Source organism: Heterodontus francisci, chromosome 9, assembly GCF_036365525.1.
Source record: "Heterodontus francisci isolate sHetFra1 chromosome 9, sHetFra1.hap1, whole genome shotgun sequence".
NCBI lineage: Eukaryota > Metazoa > Chordata > Chondrichthyes > Heterodontiformes > Heterodontidae > Heterodontus > Heterodontus francisci.
The window spans coordinates 49,962,781-49,984,989 of NC_090379.1; the positions used below are offsets into that span (position 1 = coordinate 49,962,781).

The window sequence follows — 22,209 nt, forward strand, 5'->3', positions numbered from 1 at the left end:
TTTGTCCTTGATCTTTATGTCATCATTGTCGACAGGAATAGTGCCGGAAGACTGGAGGATAGCAAATGTTGTCCCCTTGTTCAAGAAGGGGAGTAGAGACAGCCCTGGTAATTATAGACCTGTGAGCCTTACTTCGGTTGTGGGTAAAATGTTGGAAAAGGTTATAAGAGACAGGATTTATAATCATCTTGAAAAGAATAAGTTCATTAGAGATAGTCAGCACGGTTTTGTGACGGGTAGGTCGTGCCTCATAAACCTTATTGAGTTTTTCGAGAAGGTGACCAAACAGGTGGGTGAGGGTAAAGCAGTGGATGTGGTGTATATGGATTTCAGTAAGGCGTTTGATAAGGTTCCCCACGGTAGGCTATTGCAGAAAATACGGAAGTATGGGGTTGAAGGTGATTTAGAGCTTTGGATCAGAAATTGGCTAGCTGAAAGAAGACAGAGGGTGGTGGTTGATGGCAAATGTTCATCCTGGAGTTTAGTTACTAGTGGTGTACCGCAAGGATCTGTTTTGGGGCCACTGCTGTTTGTCATTTTTATAAATGACCTGGAAGAGGGTGTAGAAGGGTGGGTTAGTAAATTTGCAGATGACACTAAGGTCGGTGGAGTTGTGGATAGTGCCGAAGGATGTTGTAGGGTACAGAGAGACATAGATAGGCTGCAGAGCTGGGCTGAGAGATGGCAAATGGAGTTTAATGCGGAAAAGTGTGAGGTGATTCACTTTGGAAGGAGTAACAGGAATGCAGAGTACTGGGCTAATGGGAAGATTCTTGGTAGTGTAGATGAACAGAGAGATCTTGGTGTCCAGGTGCATAAATCCCTGAAGATTGCTACCCAGGTTAATAGGGCTGTTAAGAAGGCATTTGGTGTGTTAGCTTTTATTAGTAGGGGGATCGAGTTTCGGAGCCACGAGGTCATGCTGCAGCTGTACAAAACTCTGGTGAGACCGCACCTGGAGTATTGCGTGCAGTTCTGGTCACCGCATTATAGGAAGGATGTGGAAGCTATGGAAAGGGTGCAGAGGAGATTTACTAGGATGTTGCCTGGTATGGAGGGAAGGTCTTACGAGGAAAGGCTGAGGGACTTGAGGTTGTTTTCGTTGGAGAGAAGGAGGAGGAGAGGTGACTTAATAGAGACATATAAGATAATCAGAGGGTTAGATAGGGTGGATAGTGAGCGTCTTTTTCCTCGGATGGTGATGGCAAACACGAGGGGACATAGCTTCAAGTTGAGGGGTGATAGATATAGGACAGATGTGAGAGGTAGTTTCTTTACTCAGAGAGTAGTAAGGGCGTGGAACGCCCTGCCTGCAGCAGTAGTAGATTCGCCAACTTTAAGGGCATTTAAGTGGACATTGGATAGACATATGGATGAAAATGGAATAGTGTAGGTCAGATGGTTTCACAGGTCGGCGCAACATCGAGGGCCGAAGGGCCTGTACTGCGCTGTACTGTTCTAATTCTAATTCTAATTCTTCCTTACCTCCTTCACCTTCCAACAAGTGTGAGGAGCTCATGAACAACTTTGTCACCTAGATTGAGACCATTTATTCAGCTGCCCCCTGCAGATTCTACCCTTCTGCTTGATTATTTTGGCAAATCTCCCCCATCCCTTGACCTGAACTCATACGTTTCTCCAGTTTTTCTCCTATCTCTCCTCATACCTTCTCCAAGTTCACATGTCCATGAGAACCACATCCTGTCTCCTCAACCTAATTTCTACTAAACTACTAACCACCCAACCTGTCTTCCTGGCTCCATGCTAGGTGACATTGGAAATGGTTCTCTCTCTTCAGGTACTGTCCCTTCCCTTTCAACACCATCATTGTCACCTCTCCTCAAAAAAACCACCCTCGCACCCTCTCTAGCCTTATCACCAACTACCCCTTCCTCACCAAGGCCCTTGTCACTTGCAAACCTGTGCTCACCTTTCCTGAACTCTGTGCTGGAACTTCTCCAATCAGGTTTCTGCCCCTGCCACAGCACTGAAACGGCTCTAATCAAAGTCAGAAATGACATCCTCCGTGACCGTGAGTGTATTATTCCTCTTCCTCTTCCTCTTCTATGTTTATACCATGTTAAAAACACTATATAACTGCAAGTTGTTACATACTAGAAATGCAAAATATGTAGAATTAATAATTCAATATGCAAAGGAATTAAATCTATATCTGAGCTTTCAAGTTCAAATTTTTAAACATGAAAATATGATGCATAAACATGTTTTTCATTTGTTATTTTCTATATACCAAATCCCAGTTCTAACCCTGATGACCAGTGGAAGCTGTGCAGGTGGAGGGGTTAAAAGGGTGGTGGGATTCTGGATGATGTGTTCCCAATGCATTTGCGCTAGCCACCATTTTGGCACCCAGGTTTTCAGGAGCATTGAGACTGCCTGCTGCAGACTGGCAGGTCCTCATAAACATTTAAATGTTGGCTCATGGGATTCTTGAGTTAAATTCAGGTTGGGGCCCAAGTTACATTATCAATTTAAAGTGTGCACTAGAACTGCTATTTCCAGGAGCTCCTATTAGTGTGTCCAGTGGCTATGTGTGATGCATACATGAGGTTTGGCCCATTCACACGGATCAGTTGCAGCCTCCCCAGCAAAGTAAGTCCTACTGTGTCCATTTTTGACCTGTGAAAATTTATAATCAAGTGGATGTTTAAAAGCGTGTCAGGTTGATTTAACTTGCCATTTGCTTGCTCATTCAGGGGCATGCTGCGAGCTCCTGGGAATGAGACTCATTCCCATTTCAGGGACCTGGGGGAGGGGCTTTCTGTAGGGATCTCCCACTTGTCTGCTGTAACTTCATTGGAAGAGCCTAGGAAACGCTGGAAAAATAGTTTACATTTTGTTCAGAAAGTGGATGTGGAATTGACCCCAAGACATAGATAAATGGTTCATCTCTCATTCTGAGTTCCACATAGTAGTTGGATATCTCTTTTTATCTTTGGAGAGTATTAACTTGAAATTATTAAGCTTGGCTTTTTTTTTTTAACTGAAGCATTGAAACTTCAGTTGTCTCAGCCTAAGCTCTAAAATTCCTTTCCTGAACCTCTCTGCAACTCTGTCCTCCTTTAAGATGCTCCTTAAAATCTACCGCTTTGACCAAGCTTTTGGTCACCCGTCCTCATATCTCCTTAAGTGGTTCAGCATCGAGCTTAGTCTGATAATTCCTGTGAAGTGCATTGGGACGTTTTACTATGTTAAAGGCACTATATAAATGCAAGTTGTTGTTAGTATAGTGTTTTCAACTTCCCTGAAACAGCAAGGAATTTGACGACCACTGCTGCAGTGAACATGAGCAGTTTTATGGACAGTACCAGTGATTATTTTATGAGTCTGCAGAACACATATTGCTGGTTCCAGAGCTCAACACTCTTACACAAGTCACCAAATATCTGCAGACCAACTTATTAGTTGTCCATTGTTGAAGAAAAGCCTCCTTAATGCCGAAATGGTTAGCCAAATTCCTCTTAATGGGAGATTTCATGATGAACTGGCTGTAAACATCACACCTATATGACTTGCAGGACCCCTATAAGATATTTAGGAAACCTGCCAACCCCTCCTGAGGCTCATCTAGGTTGGGCAAGCTGAACAGGGGACCATAGCATCAGTTTCAGTCTCTGTTCATTAGCCCCAACAACATAATTAGTAATCGGCTACCAAATCTAAACTAAGAGTCCAACTAGGCCACCCATTGGGAATAATGGGGAGTCATTGGACTAGTACAGCAGAGGCCTAGGCTAATGCTCTGGGGACAGGGGTTCGAATCCCACTGCGACAGATGGTGAAATTGAATTCAATTAATGAATCTGGAATTAAAGTCTAATGGTGACCATGAAACCATTCTCGATTGTTGTAAAAATCCCATCTGGTTCACTAATGTCCTTTAGAGAAGGAAATCTTGCCGTCCTTACCTGGTTTGGCCTACATGCGACTCCAGACCCACAGTAATGTGGTTGATTCTTAAATGCCCTCTGAAATGGCCTAGCAAGCCACTCAGTTGTATCAAACCACTACAAAGCGTAAGAAAACGAATGAAACTAGACGGACCACCCGGCATCGACCTAGGCACAGGAAACGACAATGGCAAACCTAGCCATGTCAACCCTGCAAAGTTCTACTTATTAACATCTAGGGGCTTGTTCCAAAATTGGGAGAGCTGTCCCACAGTCTAGTCAAGCAACAGCCTGACATAGTCATATTCATGGAATCATACGTTATCGACAATGTCCCTGTACCACCATCACCATCCCAGCGTATGTCATCTCCCACCGGCAGGACAGACCCACCAGAGGTGGCGGCACACTGGTATACAGGTGGGAGGGAGTTGTCCTGGGAGTCCTCAACATTGACCCATAAAGTCTCATGGATTCAGGTCAAACATGGGCAAGGAAACCTCCTGCTAATTATCACCTACCACCCCCCCACTGCTGATGAATCAGTGCTTCTCCATGTTGAACACCAATTGGAAGAAGCACTATGGGTAGCAAGGGCACAGAATGCACTCTGGATGGGGGACTTCAATGTCCATCACCAAGAATGGCTCGGTAGCACCACTACTGACCGAGCTGGCTGAGTCCTAAAGGACATAGCTGCTAGACTTGGTCTGTGGCAGGTGGTGAGGGAACAAACAAGAGGGAAAAACCTACTTGACCTCGTCCTCATCAATCTACCTGTCGCAGATGCATCTGTCCGTGACAGTATTGGTAGGAGTGACCACCGCACAGTCCTTGTGGTGACGAAGTCCCGCCTTCACATTGAGGATACTCTCCATCGTGTTGTGTGGCACTACCACCGTGCTAAATGTGATAGATTTCGAACAGATCTAGCAACTCAAAACTGGGCATCCATGAGGCGATGTGAGCCATCAGCAACAGCAGAATTGTATTCAATCACAATCTGTAAGCTCATGGCCCAACATATCCTTCACTCTACCATTATCATCAAGCCAGGGGACCAACCCCGGTTCAATGAAGAGTGCGGGAGGGCATGCCAGTTGCAGCACCAGGCATACCTCAAAATGAGGTGTCAGCCTGTTGAAGCTACAACACAGGACAGCTTGCATACCAAACAACGTTAGTATGTGATAGACAGGGCTAAGCGATCTCACAACCAATGGATTAGATCTAAGCTCTGCAGTCCTGTCACATCTCGTCATGAATGATGATGCTCAATTAAACAACTAACAGGAGGAGGAGGCTCCACAAATCTCCCCATCCTCAATGATGTGGGAGTCCAGCACATCAGTGCAAAAGACAAGGCTGAAGCAATTGCAGCCATCTTCAGCCAGAAGTACTGAGTGGATGATCCATCTTGGCCTCTTCCTGAGGTCCCGAGCATCACAGATGTCAGTCATCAGCCAATCCATGTGATATCAAGAAACTGCTGAAGGCACTGGATACTGCAAAGGCTATAGGTCCTGCCAACATTCTGCAACAGTACTGAGGACTTGTGCTCCAGCAGTAGCCGCACCCCTAGCCAAGCTGTTCCAGTACAGCTACAACACTGGCATCTATCTGGCAATGTTGAAAATTGCCCAAGTATGTCCTGTACACAAAAAGCAGGACAAATCCAACCTGGCCAATTACCGCCATATCAGTCTATTTTTGATCATCAGCAAAGTGATGGAAGGGGTCGTCGACAGTGCGATCAAGCGGCACTTGCTCAGCAATAACCTGCTCACTGACTCTCAGTTTGGGTTCCGCCAGGGCCACTCAGCTCCTGACCTCATTACAGCCTTTGTTCAAACATGGACAAAAGAGCTGAACTCCACAGGTGAGGTGAGAGTGATTGCCCTTGACAGCAAGGCAGCATTTGACGAGTATGGCATCAAGGAGCCCATACAAAACTGGAGTCAATGGGAATCAAAAGGAAAACTCTCTGTTGGTTGGAGTCATACCTAGCACAAAGGAAGATTATTCTGGATGTTGGAGGTCAATCATCTCAGCTCCAGGACATCACTGCAGGAGTTCCTCAGGGTAGTGTCCTAGGCCCAACCATCTTCAGCTGCTTCATCAATGATCTTCCTTCAATCATAAGATCAGAAATGGGGATGTTTGCTGATGATTGCACAATGTTCAGCACCACTCCTCATATACTGAAGCAGCACTTGTCCAGATGCAGCAAGACCTGGACAACATCCAGGCTTGGGCTGATAAATGGAAAGTAACATTCGCACCACACAAGTGCCAGGCAATGATCACCTCAAACAAGAGAGAATCTAACAATCACCCCTTGTTGTCAGTGGCATTACCATCACTGAATCCCCTACTATCATCATTCTGGTGGTTACTATTGACCAGAAACTGAACTGGAGTAGCCATATAAATGCAGTGGCTGCAAGAGCAGGTCAGAAGCTGGGAATTCTGTGGCGAGTAACTCACCTCCTGACTCCCCAAAGCCTGTCTATCATCTACAAGGCACAAGTCAGGAGTGTGATGGAATACTTGCCACTTGCCTGGATGGCTGCAGCTCCAACAACACTCAAGAAGCTCAACACTATCCAGGACAAAGCAACCTGTTTGATTGGCACCCCATCCACCACCTTCAATATTCACTCCCTCCATCATTGATGCACAGTGGCAGCAGTGTGTATCATCTGCAAGATGCACTGCAGCAATGCATCAAGGCTCCTTTCTTTGACAGCATCTTCCAAACCCACGCCCTCTACCACCGAGAAGGACAAGGGCAGCAGATGCATGGGAACACAACCACCTGCAAGTTCCCCTCCAAGTCTCACTCTATCCTGACATGGAACTATATCGCCGTTACTTCGCTGTCGCTTGGTCAAAATCCTGACACTCCCTTCCTAACAGCACTGTGGGTGTACTTACACCCCAAGGGATGCAGTGGTTCACCACCACTTTCTCAAAGGCAATTAGGGATAGGCAATAAATGCTGGCCTAGCCAGCGATGCCCACATCCCATGAACGAATTAAATAAAAGCAGTAAGTCTGACTGGAGCTATAGTCTGAAAAATCTGGGGCTGAATTTACAAAATGGGGTGGGGAACCCGCTGCCTGGATGATTTCTGGGACCTGACCCCATGCCTGAGCTGCATTACGTGATGGGGCCTGCTGCTGCCTTGCTGCAGAGAGTTGGCAGCTGCATGGGGGTGAGGCAGTGCTTCTGGAATGAAACAAAATCCTTCACTTGGCCCGGCACAAGATCTCTGTGGGTCCAAAACATTTCATTGTGCAGAAATAGTTTACCCCTGCCCGCTGTGAGCCGGATAGCTAGCGTGCACCAAATTGGTCAGGCTCGCTGGAATCGCCTTTGAACATTGCAGTGTAGCACCCCCACCTGGCCTCTTAACAAGCTCTTCTTGGGCTTAATAGGCCCTTAATTGGAGGTGATCCCCGTCCCTTACATTGAAAATTTCGGACTGTTCCAGAGGCATAGGGGGGTTTCGGAGACGACCTCCGGGTCCGCAATTTTCAAGTTGCATTCCCTCTGGGTCGCGACCTCGTGACCCTTTGAAAATCTGGCCCCTGGTGTGTACGATATAGGTGAGCGAGGCGATTTATGAATGCTCTACAGTTATTCCTATTAAGGGTTCTGGGAATAATCTGGATATTAAGTTATTGTTTGGCAATAAACTCTTTGATGTAGTAGTCTACAGGTTAAAATCATGAAGATTTCAATTCTAGCTCAAAAACAGAACATCCAAGCATACTGAACCTAATGTAAAGTGAGCTGAGCCCCTGTTATAAATGTAAACATATACTTTCTCTTTGAGGCAACGATTTCCCTCCACTATCCCACCCAAATTGTGCAGAATGACAATAACAGTAGGAAATTGGATTGGTAAGACCTTTCACTGCCTCTTTTGGATGAGACGTTAAACTGAAGCCCTATCTACCCTCTTCGGTGGATGTAAAAGATCCCATGACACTATTTCGAAGAAGAGCTGGGGAGTTATTCCTGGTGTCCTGGCCAATATCTATCCCTCAATCAACATCACAAAACCGATTATCTGGTCATTAGCAAATTGATGTTTGTGGGCCTTTCTGTGTACAAATTGACTGCTGCATTTCCTACATTATAGTAACTGACTGCACTTCAAAAGCACTTCATTAAGTGTACAGTGCTTTGGGATGTCTTGTAGCCATGCTATATAAATACAAGTCTTCTTTCTTTCTCCTTGCCCCAACCTGGATTATCCTGCCATTGCCCCATGGGACAGACAGCAGCTGTTCTAACCCGCCTACCACACACAAATTATGACAGAAATTCCCAGTGCCTCATTTGGGGAGAAAGTTGAACTCTGGACTTTAGTGTATCTATCACCCCCTTCATCCCACTATTGGCGGCTGAACCTTAGTTGTTCAGGCCCTAAAATCTGGAATTCACTCCCTAAACCTCTCTGTTGCTCCACTTCTCTCTCCTCTTTTAAGGCATTCCTTAAAACCTACCTCTTAGGCCAAGCATTTAATCACCTGTCCTAAAATCTCCTTTGGCTCAGTGTCAATTTTGGTCTTATTACGCTCCTGTGAAGCACCTTGGGATGACTTCCTATGTTAAAGGTGCTATGTAAATGCAAGTTACTGTGATGATATTTATTTTCATGAAGATATCTAAGCATGTCATATGAAATTCCTCAGGTACCTTCTACTAGTTTAGGTTCTGCCTTTGGTGCAGCTTCAGGTGTCTGGTCAGTTACCAATGTTTGACAGTGGCAACTGAAAACTTGCACGTAAAAATGCTACATCTGTACTCATATTGATCAGCTCATGAGACACACTCTGAGGAAAGAGTTGAGAGGTTTTCCTGCAAATAGTTCCATTAAATGAGCCTTCTAGCAATACCAATTGGAGCATATTCAGAATATCATTGTTGGTAAAATCCCAGATTGCAGGATTGGGTCTCTGCCATATTTCCAGAACAGTCAAAAACAACTGGTGTCTTTAAGGCCGGCTCATAAAGTATTGATCCTCACCTCTGGCTGTTAGGATTGCTAGAACTATCTGTATCAAATTCAGATTCTTCATAAGTATCTCCTGGCCAGTGACCTCCAGAATGCTGCCCTACAAGGTGGAGTTTCTTTTGCTGAAAGCCTCACTGCAGAGTAGCTTAGTCAGTGTTCTGACAGGCATCCCACTGGCCTCCACCCTCAACACATAATAAGCAACTTCCTTTTATAGCTAGCGAGCACACTTGGAGAACAGATGGGCGTAGGACACATGATCTTGCTAACAATCACAGTGGCACATTAATATACAAGAATTAAGAGCAGTGTCTTTGACCTTATGACATTTGTTAAATCAAATCTGTAGCCAAGTATTCAGACACACAATACTTAGATGGTTAATGAATGGGCAAACAGGGAAGCACAACACAAACCCCCCTGTATTTCTACTATTGAGATTGGATACTGATAATTAAGACACGGGAAGATTTTTACTAACTATCCTGCACAGAAATCTGATGGTAGCTCCACAGAAATCATGGAAAAAAGCATACTGTCCCATTTCTACTTCCAATCTGGCCATTACCATCCTGAAACTGATGTATCCATGTGGGGCTGTAAGCCTGTTTCAGTTAAGATGCATATTTGGGCCCTCTGACGTACGTATTTTTGGGAGGCTGCAGAAAGGAGCATGTGTTGTGCTTGCCAGGGTTTTACCCGGCAGTACAGCCGATGAGGACCAGGCACTGTAAGTTTAAAATTATTTTTTGTGTGGACAAGAAGAGCAGAAGTGCTTCTCTGGGGTCCACGTAAATCATGTGGACCGCTGCCACTCTGGGATCCCCACTGTCCAAACATCCCCCTGGATCTACCTTGCTGCCAGCCGGTTTTGCTTCCAGGATGACTGATATTGTGACATCTAAAAGGTGGTGGGCTGCACTCACCTGTTTGGTGACCACTGTCCAGTGGCAGTAATGGGGCCTGATCCTCAAAATGTTGCATTTGAGAAAGAAAGTCTAAATGTGCCTAATCTGTATTTATCTAAACCACTAAAGAAACTAAAGCTGCCTAACATTCAAACTTACATTTCATTTCCAGGAAAAACATATACTATGATTGGAAAGGATAATTCAATGCAAAATCTTGGTGTTATTCCCTGTGCAATATCCTGGCTTTTTAAGCTAATAAATGAACGCAAGGAGAAAACTGGCACTCGATTCTCGGTCAGGGTATCTGCTGTGGAGATCTGGGGCAAGGATGAAAACCTTAGGGATTTGTTATCTGATGTGGCCACTGGCAGCCTCCAGGATGGCCAGTCTCCTGGTGTCTACCTCAGAGAGGATCCAATCTGTGGAACTCAGGTATTTTTATTATAGTATATCGTTATTCTATTTTCAAGCATTTTGATATTTTTTCTCAACACACTGCACAATTTCCATTGTGCATTGAAGGATGTTTGAAACGTTCTAGTTATATTTAAAATGTCACTGCCACTCTTTTGGCTTTACTTTTTGTTTATCTTTGCTCCCTTGGTATACATATTTTGTTACTAATTGCCCCCAGAGAGCTAATCTGTTCAGCAGAAATGCAATCCTCTTCCAATTAGTAATATATTTCTCTTATATTCAGCTTCAGAATCAAAGTGAACTGAGAGCCCCTACGGCAGAGAAAGCCGCCTACTTCCTTGATGCGGCAATAGCCTCCAGAAGGACCAGTAAGCCAGATTGTGATGAGGAGGAGAGAAGAAACTCCCATATGCTCTTTACCCTTCACATTTACCAATATCGAATGGAAAAGAGCGGCAAAGGGGGAAGTACGTTCACTCTAAATGCCAAATTCTAATTTGTAAAATAAAGGTATTCTGCTAATATGGATGCCACAGATAATGGTATATTAACAAATTTACTACTAATAGGTGATGATTACTACCTGACCTCTCAGAAAACTCCACATTTTGCCTGTCATTAATATTTAATATAGACACTGGTATTGTTGCATTCATTATGTCAGTTAGTTGCATAAATTCAGAATCTCTAAGTGGCTTTGTACATCTTGCCATGTTTTTGCAGTGTCAGGAGGGCGTAGTCGTTTGCACCTGGTTGATCTGGGGAGCTGTGAAAAGGTTTTAAGCAAGAGCCGGGATGGTGGTGGTGGCCTCTGTCTGTCACTTTCAGCTCTAGGCAATGTCATTTTGGCATTAGTCAATGGTGCTAAACATGTTCCATACAAGTAAGTAACATGCATGACAAATTGTGAACTCTAAGTAAAGCATATTTTTACAGGATTATCAGCTATGAAGAAATAAGTGACTATGGCTTTAAAATAAAATATGGATTTCCAAAGTCAGAAAGGGCTTAGCATTTTAGGATCTAATGCCCCCCACACATTTTTAAAAAAAGGTTAGGGCTTAAAATTTGTAGCTCTTCCGATGGACTTCCGTTGTAACTTTGGCAGGCTTCTGCCAGAATCGCTAGGAACTAGGTCAGTGCCAATTAAATCATGTCCCAACCTTACACCCACGTTTCCTGGATGGTCTTATGGAGTGGAGCCTCTACCAACTTCTTACAAGGACATCAGGGTATGTGGAATGGGGTGTGGGGGGGGAGGGGGGCGGTGGTAGGGGCGGTGGTGCTGGAGATACTGGCGACTCTGGGCACCTGACAGCCAACCAAATGGTGGTGATTCAGAACATTAAAATTTTTCTTTTTAAAATGAGTTTCAGGGGATCTCAGGAGCAGCAAAAATGTCCCCTGCTCAACAGCTCTTCCCCAGCACATTTACAGTGGATTTTCCAGCATCTACCGTGCAGTTGTTGGTGTCCCAGACAGGACCTCAGTCACCAATGTCAAATTGCACACTCTCTTACTGACGCACAAATTTTGACAGGGCCAGAAGCAAAGATCAGGGAATGGCACATTTCAGCACTTTATTTCTTTTTGCCATTAACCATAAGGTTGTAAACTAGCCAGAATTCAATGCTATTCATTTCAATTAGATATGTTTATTTCTTAGCAAATTGTAAGCTGAGAAGAATTTAGACTTTTAACAATTAGCTGTTTAGTGCAACTCTTGCCATGGACTGCAGAAATACTATGGTTGAACCTTGGACTGTGTTCAATTAGCAGATCTCACAAGGGGACACACTGGGCCAAATCTTACTAGAAAAATAATGGCACTTCATTGATGCATGTTGTTATTAATGCGCACATTGGTCAGCAATTTCAGGGGATTAAGAGATTCGATTGTGTTGTGAATCTCTAGCTCTTGCTGGTTGATTTACACCACTCCATTGCTTGCTTTACAGAAATGGCACCTTGTGCTTAACTTGCCCATTATTTTTAAGAACTTGCAAGATTTTGTGCATTATTTTAACCATTAAACGAAAGTTAAGTCTGGTAATTAAGTGCCTAATTACTCTTAACAAAATAATTGTTAATGCAATGCCAATCAACCTCTCTGACATAGAAAGGGAACAATTCAAACTGTTCAATCTTATTCCTGCTGTAGTAAATTCTTCTTAGAAATTTAAAACATTTCAAATTTTAACTTTTTAAATGTTTTTCTTACTTTTGTTCTGTGTCTCTTTTTCTGTTTCTTAATGCAATCTTTCTTCCCTTATTTCTCTTTCTGTATCTGATTTGACTAGAATTCACCCTCCTTTTCTGTTCCTTTTGTTTTCTTCTCAATCCTTAAATCTTATTGGTCAAGGAGATGCACTGTTGGTCCCACCATTCACTAAGGTCCCAGTTGCCCCATTGCCCTTGCCATGCCATATCAACTCGCACTTCCTGCAAGTTACGGTACAAAAAAATTTCGAGCTGAAAGTTGCAGGAAAAAAATCTAACCAACGGCCAATGTTGCAAGACGCCCCTCTCCAACAAGAATTGGCCTAATGTTTGACACAATTATCTTCAATATCAGGACAGGAATCTAAATTCTTTCTATCAACAATTTGATTGAAAAAGCCAAAGCCAACATGTTCATGAATAAAAATGGCATGGGAACAAAATGGTATTACTGCATCTCTTTTAATTTAATTTAATTTAAACTAAACTTTATTGAGTTGCCAAAGGAAAAATAGCTTTTCATACTTGGATGCAAATCAGTTGGCATTTTGCTTGATTTTTCTGAGTTCAACGCCAATGGTCACAAATGGAGAATCAAGGCCAGTGAGTGAACATTTTTATTACATTTTTGGTAACAATAAAACCATCTGTTTATCTTCTTAAGAAAGGCTTTGCAATTATGCTCAATACGAGTTCTGTAATTATCCACAGTAACAGTTACTGTGCTTACATTTGTTTGAAGCCACATAAAGTCTTCTCCAGACAAGGACATATTATCTGCAGTTTAAAAAAACTAAGCTAATGTTCATGCCTGGAGAGAAATAATTATGAAACAGGTTGCTTTAGTGATTTTGAACAACAGAATTGTATGTTGCTGGATTCTGTTCTTCTACGCCTGAAATAAAATGCTGCATTAAAACCTATCTAATCCTGAAAGTGTTAAAATTCTATTTCAGTGGATGTATAAAATAGACCGTCAACTTAAAATGCTTAATCCATCACTTTCTTTGTACCTGAGTGTATTTGTTCTGTTATACAATACAGAGATAGCAAGCTTACTATGCTATTGAGAGAATCGCTGGGAAATATAAACTGCAGAACAACCATGATCACCCATATTTCTGATTCTCCTGCCAACTATGCAGAAACCCTTATGAGCATTCAGCTTGCAGCACGAATTCATCGTATGAGGAAGAAAAAGTCCAAGGTCAGTATCTGCTCCAAGTAGAATATCAAATGCTATTAGTTTCAAATGTGGGCCTAGAAAGCATTTGTAATTCTGTTACTATAAATAACAATAACTTGCTTTCCTTCAAGTATTGCAAAGTTTAAAAGTCAAATTTTTTGTCTCAATTACCTTTTTGTAAAATAAATACTTTTTTATTTGAACTAGTATGCCTCAAGTTCTTCTGGAGGAGAGAGTTCTTGTGAAGAAGGCCGGATTCGAAGGCCACCTCATTTAAGGCCCTTTCACTCAAGAACCACAGCTCTTGATCCAAATCTTCCCATACTAGGAATACCGAGTGACCCAGATTATTCATCAAGCAGTGAGCAATCATGTGATACAGTTATTTATGTTGGTCCCAACGGTGCAGCACTGTCTGACCGAGAACTAACAGATAATGAGGGACCGCCAGAGTTTGTTCCCATAATCCCTTCTCTTAACAAGAGGTATGATCCCAAGAAAGGCAAGGAAACTGCCATTGTTGGCAAGAGGACTGAAAGGGACTATTTCAAATGCAACACTTTTGCTGAATTGCAAGAGAGATTAGAATGCATCGATGGAAGTGAGGAGCCCATCAAATTTTCTTGTGAGCAAGGACTTTTCATATGTAGTAGTAGTCCAGTCCCTACAAATGTGGAGAATGTGCCATGTATAACAGTACATGAGACGACACAATCTGCCATTGCATCAGAGAAGATATCTTCTCCACAAATACATGGAAAGCATTCTTCAATAGAAGCAGTGTCTCCTAAAAAAAGGCAGAGCTCACATACTCAGATTCCTGTACAGCAGCGAAGTGGATCTCCAGTGAAGAGCCCCTCTCACTCTATAACAACCGAACATTTGAAACCGCAAACCAAAGCTGAAGGAAGCAAATTGGAATTAAGTGATAATACTGGAATAGATGGAATCAAGGAGACAATCACAGCTTCCACAAACATGCCCAGATCCAACAGCCCGAAAGCACAAGAGCAGGCACAAGCCACACCTGTGCCTGTCGTGAGGGAAAAGATGTTTTTCAATAGAAGGCCTTTGCCAAGCCCTGCACCACCACCTCCCCAGACTAAAGATAGGAAAATAGTTTGTTCAGAATTCAACAGTGGTTGTGTGATCAGAACTCCTCCAGTAGGAATGAGCCATCAGGTGACAAATAAACCGGAGTCCATTGTAATTGGAAGCGCTGCTGCTGCACATTGCAGAAGCAAATATAAGCAATCTGCTGCATCAGATATAAACCGCTTAAGGTCAGCATTACGGAGCGATTGTATTGACCGAGATATGTTAACCACTACTGTGACTTTGCAGCAGCCTGTGGAACTGAATGGAGAAGATGAACTGGTATTTACTGTGGTGGAAGAACTGTCGTTTGAAGGGATTTTGGAAAGTGGCCGACCTGCTAGCATTATTAGCTTTAACAGTGATTGTTCACTTCAGGCCCTGGCCTCAGGCTCACGGCCTGTCAGCATTATTAGTAGCATCAATGATGACTTTGAAGCTTTTACCTCACCAGCAACTACTGCTGGCGCAAATATGGACACTGTTGTGCCATTTACAGGTGATTCTTTTTGCAACAGTAGCAGACGCTCATCAATCAGCTCCTGGCTCAGTGAAGTAAGTATCTGTGCCCTAGAAAGTGATGGGGCACAGCCCCCTGACACTTTTGTTGTGCAGTCTTGCTACAGTTATGGTGAGAAGTCTCTGGGGCCTTTTAACTTGGATTCACCTGACATGCTGCAAGACATAACTGCACCACTGACACAGGCTCAAAAAAGCACCTTGAATGATAGTAGATTTTGTTGTTCTGAACTGGGTAATGAAAGTACCAGTTCAAGTAGACCTCCTGCCAACACCAACAAAGGTTCCAACACCTTAACTTTATCCAAAGTGGTTTCTGGCAAAATTGTGACTGGCACTAATAATTCATTAGTAACTAAAACTAGCACCACAGTTAATTGTCATGTCCCAGTAATTTCTGAAGAAGATCCTATTTGCTACTCTAGTCTTCCCAGGAAAATAAAACCTACCTCATCTGTGAGCCATAATGGTAGCACAGTAGATTGTGGAGACACACAACAGCTAGAAAACGAGCTTGAGGATCCTTGGTTACGACGCACAAATAGCCAATTGGAACCAAAAGCTGATGATCAAGCACTTTCAGCGAAGTCATCTCCCAAATCTGGTACTAGCAGTCAAATAAAGCAGCAAATGAAATCATCACAGAATACTGGAACTATTCCTAGGCTTAACAAATCTCATACAACTGCTTCCTGTACACACAGAGTTGTGTATGGATGTGAAATGGCAAATAAATCTGATGGAGTAAATAGTGCCATTGGTGTGAACACAAGGAAAAATGATGCGCCAGCAAAGGTATCACAAGTCAAAAAAGGAAATGCAATGGTTGCTACAATGCCAATAATGCACACCAGTGTTAATGCTGGAGCTATACCCAAAGACCAACAAGATTTTGCTTCAGTAACAAGCAGCTTAAAATCAACTGCATGTAAGAAGACATCGTTGCCCAAAACAAGCATGCTACCGAGGCTCAATGGGACACCTCCAGCGCCCCCAGTCCGTAAATCTAGTCTAGAACAAAAAAACAGAGTTACCCCACAAATTGGTGCCGAACAATGTACCAGTCCAGAGGTAGTTAAAGTATCACCACCAAAATTAGAGGATGAAATAGATGGAAGACTAAATGTTGCTTCTTGTATTGTTGAAGGTAACAATAACAGATCAACAAACATAAAGTCTGATCAGTTGTCTGTTAAAAACATTTCAAATTCAAAATCCAGAATGCCTAAACCTGAAGCTGTCAATCGCTGTGGAAGTCCGATGTCCCTTGAGAGAAGTGAGAGTCTTACATCAGTAGGATCCAAGCATAGCATGACTAAGGAAAGTGGCCACCCTGCCAACAACAACAGCAGAACAGGCCGAGCAGTACCGAGGCTTGGTGTGTCACCGTCAGCTCCAGTAATGTCTACTCCACCCACTCCTGTAGTCCCTGTGCCGGGTAAATCTAATCAAACCAAATATGCGTCCAATAATAAGGTAGTGATGTCAGGAAGTAAATGCCGAAGCCTCTCTACAAGTGGTGCAAAGGGGTTAAGCACATCTGTTAAATCATTAACCCAGCCAATGGGTCGAAGTTCCAGTGTACCATCAAATGGAAAAACAATACCTCGTTCAACACAGGTAGCAAATTGTAAACCAGGCAAAGGAACAATCATGGGAACAAAGCAAGCAGTCAGGGCAGCAAACAGCCGTGTCTCTGAACTAGCATCTGGGGCCTCCTCCAGTAAAATGGGCCATTTGAGAGGATCCGCAGATTCTGACAGTGGGAATGACAGTGGGGTCAACCTCAGTGATGAGATATCACAGATACCAGTCTTGCCTTCTCCGTACAGCAAAATAACTGCACCAAGACGACCTCAACGCTACAGCAGTGGGCATGGTAGTGACAACAGCAGTGTTCTTAGTGGAGAGCTGCCTCCTGCCATGGGAAGAACAGCTCTGTTTTATCATAGTGGTGGAAGCAGTGGCTATGAAAGTATGATTCGTGACAGTGAAGCTACAGGGAGTGCATCATCCGCGCACGACTCCATGAGTGAAAGTGGAATGTCTTCTTCTGGTCGCAACAGAAGTTCAAAGTCCCCCAAAAAGCGGACAGCAGGTAAGCTTTATGCATGTATTTACTATAGTATTTGGCTCAAATTTTCAAGAATGGGCATTTCAAAAAAAAATCTCTGAGGAAAGATGACTTTTAAACACTTATTTGGGCATCACTGGCAAGATCAGCATTTATTGTCCATCCCTAATTGCCCTTGAGATATATACATATAAAACAACGAAAGGTGAAGCTCTATTATGTGAAGGTGTATTGTGTGTACATCGTCTGTGCATTTTTTAAAGACCTGTTTTTTGTCAGTTGTCTGGATTAGTAATTTACTTGATTAGTAACCTCAGATCATCATTGAGCTGGCGTGAGTTATTCAGCTTCCCACTGAGTAAGACTATCAACATATTGCTAGCACCACCATTCATTAGAAATTGAGTTGTCCATGTTCATTTGTCATAGGATTTTTTCTTCCTTCTTGCCTATTATTTCCAAACCCTAATCCATATGCCCAACAGCCTTTGTAGAAGGTAGTGATTCCTTGCTGGGTTACAGTTTCAAGTGTGCCCGTCACCCTCTTCTATCTTGCCAAGTATTCAGTATTTATCTGCAAACCTTGACAGTGAGTCTCAGCCGGCTAATCAACAGTCAGCAGTTGCCATCTTCTCAAATTGGGATGAGTTCAAATCTTTGATTTTGGAGATAAATAGGTGCTAAATCTATGGGCTGTGAAAGTAGAAAATTCATGTTCTCTGGGTAGACAGGTTCGGAACTCGGTTCGTTGCTGGGTGACTCTGTGTTCCTAACCCTTTTGCAATCCATCAGAAGTTGTGATTAAATTGAGGGTGGGTGCATAATACGGCTGCATCTATTTGCGTGGGCATATTATGACATAATACAGATGAGGAAAATACGTCATGTGATGGATTTCCCATTATTTGCACCATGGTGAAGGTGGGTGTGAAGGATGCCTGTGCATCTCTACCAATCAGCATGGCTAAAGACCTCAGGGCACATTTAAATTTTAAAAGGACAATTTTGCAAAGGGAATCAGTTGGAGAAGAATTGGTGAGTGAGTGGCAGCAATAGATTTTTTTTTTACTATGTTGAGTCAAGACTGTAGACCCATTTATGTAGCAGCAAGGCACCTATCAGTGCTGTAAATGTTGTGGGAGCCAGCCTACAATATGTAAATATCCCTGATCCTGGGTCAGGGCTATTTCAGTGGGGACAGATGGAAGTATCGGCTCATCCCAAAACTGTCTCCAAAAGGGCCTCTCAGAGCAGATGTGCTATAGTTGTAATAATAACAGCCACAGTTATTTTGTAAGCTTACAGGCAGCAATTCTTGTAAATCAGTATCTGAATTTGTTTACCAGTAGTAACTTAAGACACCCAATCAGAAGCCAGTTGACAACCTCATTAATATATTAAATAATGAATGCAAATAAAAGTAACATAAGCTGCTGGTGATGATTATGCAAAGTGGAGTTCAGCAGGCGACAGCATTGGCCATGTTTCACCAAGAGAGTTATTATTCTCATCAATAGTTTACAAACATCAAGATGCTTTCTTTGGAACATTCACTTCAGTACCAACATCCAATGAAAAGTTGGCAACACCGCAACCTTGTCAGAAAAGAATCAATGACCTGAAAAGGCTTGTGAAAAAAAATTGTTCAAAGGTTGAAAGAACATTGTTGAGGTGCTATGCTACTGAAGAAATGGAAGAGACACAAAAATCTTCAAAATCATTCTAGAGGGCAAAACATCGACCTTGGAGTTCCGGATAATCTGGTGAGTTTAGAATTAATGTTTTTCCTATGCAATCTACCAGTGTGTGCAACTGTACTTAAGCAGAATACCAAAAACAATCTTTAATGTTGCTTCTAAATTTGCAAGAAGTTGCCCTTTGCTGGTTTTTGAGCTGTCTGCTTTCTGTTCCACAGCATATCTGCATAAAATTAATAGCTTGTATATTGTCCCTTTTGTCTCCACAGATGAGCTGCTGTTCTTCCATTTATATGGCATTCAATGCAAAAGCATTTGTCATTTCTGAGAGCATGGATGAGACACCAGACAGCAAGGAATCCATTAGTGAAAAGGAGTCATTGGGACAAAATTTCAACTTGCCACCCGGGTGTATCTCAATGAAAATGAAAGTTGGGTTGTGGCTATTATGAGGGAGCTGATCGGCAGTGACAATTTTACACCCCAGCAGCAAGTTGTAAATCTAGCCCATTATCTGCCAGCAAACATTATAGGAACAATTCTCCAACTTTGGATGCCAGTTGTGAACCTTGCCCGTCAGGAGTGCACATCGGACATTCGTGCACATGCTAGGCATGATTTGCCAACCATTTAAAAGAATAGTTGAAAATCATGTGCCATTTGTGACTGAATCCCCACTATGCGCTCCTGGTGGGCAAGACTCCCTGCTGGGAAGGCAAAGTTTGGAAACTGTAGATCCAGGCCAGAGATATCCATGATCTGCCATTGAATGGTGGGAAGACACATCCCTATTGCTTGGTCCAACACTGAGATTGGGTTAGAGGCACCTCAAACTTTCAGATGTTCTACACTCAAACAATAGGGACCAAGTAAAGAACAAGAGGCAGGTACCAAAATTAATTCATGACCTGACATCCTAGAGCAGTGCGGAGAGGGAATACAGTTTCCCACCACTTATAATTGGCATGTTGGTGTTAAGGCTGTTTGTCCCTATATGTGTTGGATAGTTTGAAGGGGTGACATTATTATTGAATAAAGATTGTAGCATATCACTATTAAAGCTGTAACCCCACACTACTTAGAGAGGATTAAGTAAACAAGGTAATTGGATTTTAATGAGGTGCTATTTACTTATTGAACTTGTTTATTATTGTAGTCAGTGCTGAACAGTGCAAGCAGTAACCCAACACCAGTTAGAGGTGATTAAGTATATAAGGGAATTGGAACTTAACGAGGTGCGAGCTACTCAGCAGCACCCTTTTCTGCCTGAACTACATGGAGCTGTTGCCAGCGGCAACTTTGTAATTAACTATAATGGAAATGGTAAATTGGTTAGTGTCTTTGGACAGTTTAGGTGATTGCCTGATTTAAACATGCGTTGATGCAGTGGTGGCGACTGTATGTAGCTACTAAATCAGGCCATTTTCAACAGCCTTGCTAGTGTGTGATCTAAGAACATCCAGCTGCACATTGCTGTGATTTACCTGGAAAATATTGTGTAGTTTGGTTGGACAGAGTTAACAGAGTAGATGGGTTCCCTAGTTAATCTATTGCTGTAAAATTAGCAACCCTCCTCTATGTTGCTCTGAGGTGTAGCCACTTAAAATTTTTAGAGGAAACTGAAAGACTTTCCATGGGACCAGCATCTGCTTACATTGCGGAACATCCTTCGATGGACACATCTAAAAGCTTACCAGCTATTTTTATTTTATTCAAAAATATGAACAAGAAGCCATGTGCTAGTTGTTTTTGGTATGGGGATAAAACTATTGCTTTAGTTGTTAAAATATTTTTGCACAGAAATATGAAGTACTGGTAGAAATTGCACTTACAATATATTAGTTGTGTCCATATCATCTACCCAGTTGTACAATCTATCAAAGATAGTAATGAGGATAACTACTATTAAATGTATTCTACTTTTGTAATAAGTAATAACATTCATTTGTAATATTTTTCTAGTTCTACAATAAAGTAGGCCTATTCTACTCCGCTCTGCCTCTTGTGTTTTATTTTTAATGTCTCCATTGTCTTTTTATTCTTTCTCTAAGCTAGTCTTATAAACACATAAAGCGTGGATCCTTGAGCAGATAGCGAATTATGACAGCTTCTCGATTGTTTTATTCAATTTGGTACGGTTTCTCTGAGGGTCCTGACAACATTATGATACTCGTGTGGAAGGTGTCCTACTTCGTGCCAGTAGTAACAGCATAGTAACACAATCTACATATATGATGTGGATATGCATTCAGAATAATGCAATATTGTAATATTCACAGTAGATTTGCACCCCATAGAGCATCAAAAAGATGCCTGTCAATCATCTGTTTGGATGAATGATGGCTGCTCACACATCATTATATCAGAGATGCTTGTTTTTAACACTGCCATATTTTGCATAATTAGAAATACATTTCATCTCAGTCTCTGGTGTTAAATTAAGGCTTAGTTGAGTGTGACTAAACTGTCCAGGTAAATCAACCACATAATAATTGCCTGGCTGAAGGTAATTGATTCCATTCCCCAATAATTAGCTTAATTCCTACTTTTCATCCATTATCCTTAAAGTTTTAACTGCCCTGTTAAAGTGCTACCTTGAAATGTGAATTTGCTTCACCACTGCTAAACAATACTTTTATGCCTGCCTAAACATTACCTGGTTTAGGTGGGTGTTAAAATTATTGCCAGGTACATTATCACTGCTGTATGCTCAAAGAAAATGACTGACAATCAACCAGTCTGTCATTGAATCTGATCTTGGACAACCTCTGGGGTTAGAGGGGAAGTAGGAACAGATGGAAATTGATTTATTCATGTTGCTGAAATCCTCATCCACCTTCATCACGTCCTGACTTGACTACTCCAGCACTCTCCCTGCTGTCCTTCCTCCACTTTCCATAAATTCCAACTTTTCTAAATGTTGCAACATACGTGTGCCTTACATTAAATTCCACTCAGTCAGCAGTTCTTTCTCTGACTTACTGGCTCCCGTCCCACAACACAATTTACAGTTCTTGGCCTTTTCTTTAACTCCCTTCATGGCCTTGCACCACCTGATTTCTGCAATCTCCTCCAGCCTGTTACCTAATTTTCTCCCCACAAATTCAGTATCTTGGATTCTAGCCTTTTGTATATCCCACCCTACTACC

At 42.5% G+C, this 22,209-nt stretch overlaps 1 protein-coding gene across 2 annotated transcripts in view; it reads left to right on the plus strand.

Annotated features, from left to right (window-relative positions):
* Positions 1-22,209, plus strand: part of kif26ab (kinesin family member 26Ab) — a 232,924-nt gene that overhangs the window by 179,079 nt on the left and 31,636 nt on the right. Inside the window, exons 8-14 of one of the 2 annotated variants that reach the window (XM_068039024.1) lie at positions 10,022-10,284; positions 10,553-10,736; positions 10,993-11,152; positions 13,534-13,696; positions 13,883-17,387; positions 18,881-19,126; positions 19,330-20,950. In XM_068039024.1, the coding sequence (XP_067895125.1) occupies positions 10,022-10,284; positions 10,553-10,736; positions 10,993-11,152; positions 13,534-13,696; positions 13,883-17,387; positions 18,881-19,089 (4,484 nt within the window). In that variant the 3' untranslated portion in view covers positions 19,090-19,126; positions 19,330-20,950. Of the gene's footprint in view, positions 1-10,021; positions 10,285-10,552; positions 10,737-10,992; positions 11,153-13,533; positions 13,697-13,882; positions 17,388-18,880; positions 19,127-19,329; positions 20,951-22,209 lie in introns of those variants that run through there. The other variant, XM_068039023.1, reaches the window with a different exon arrangement.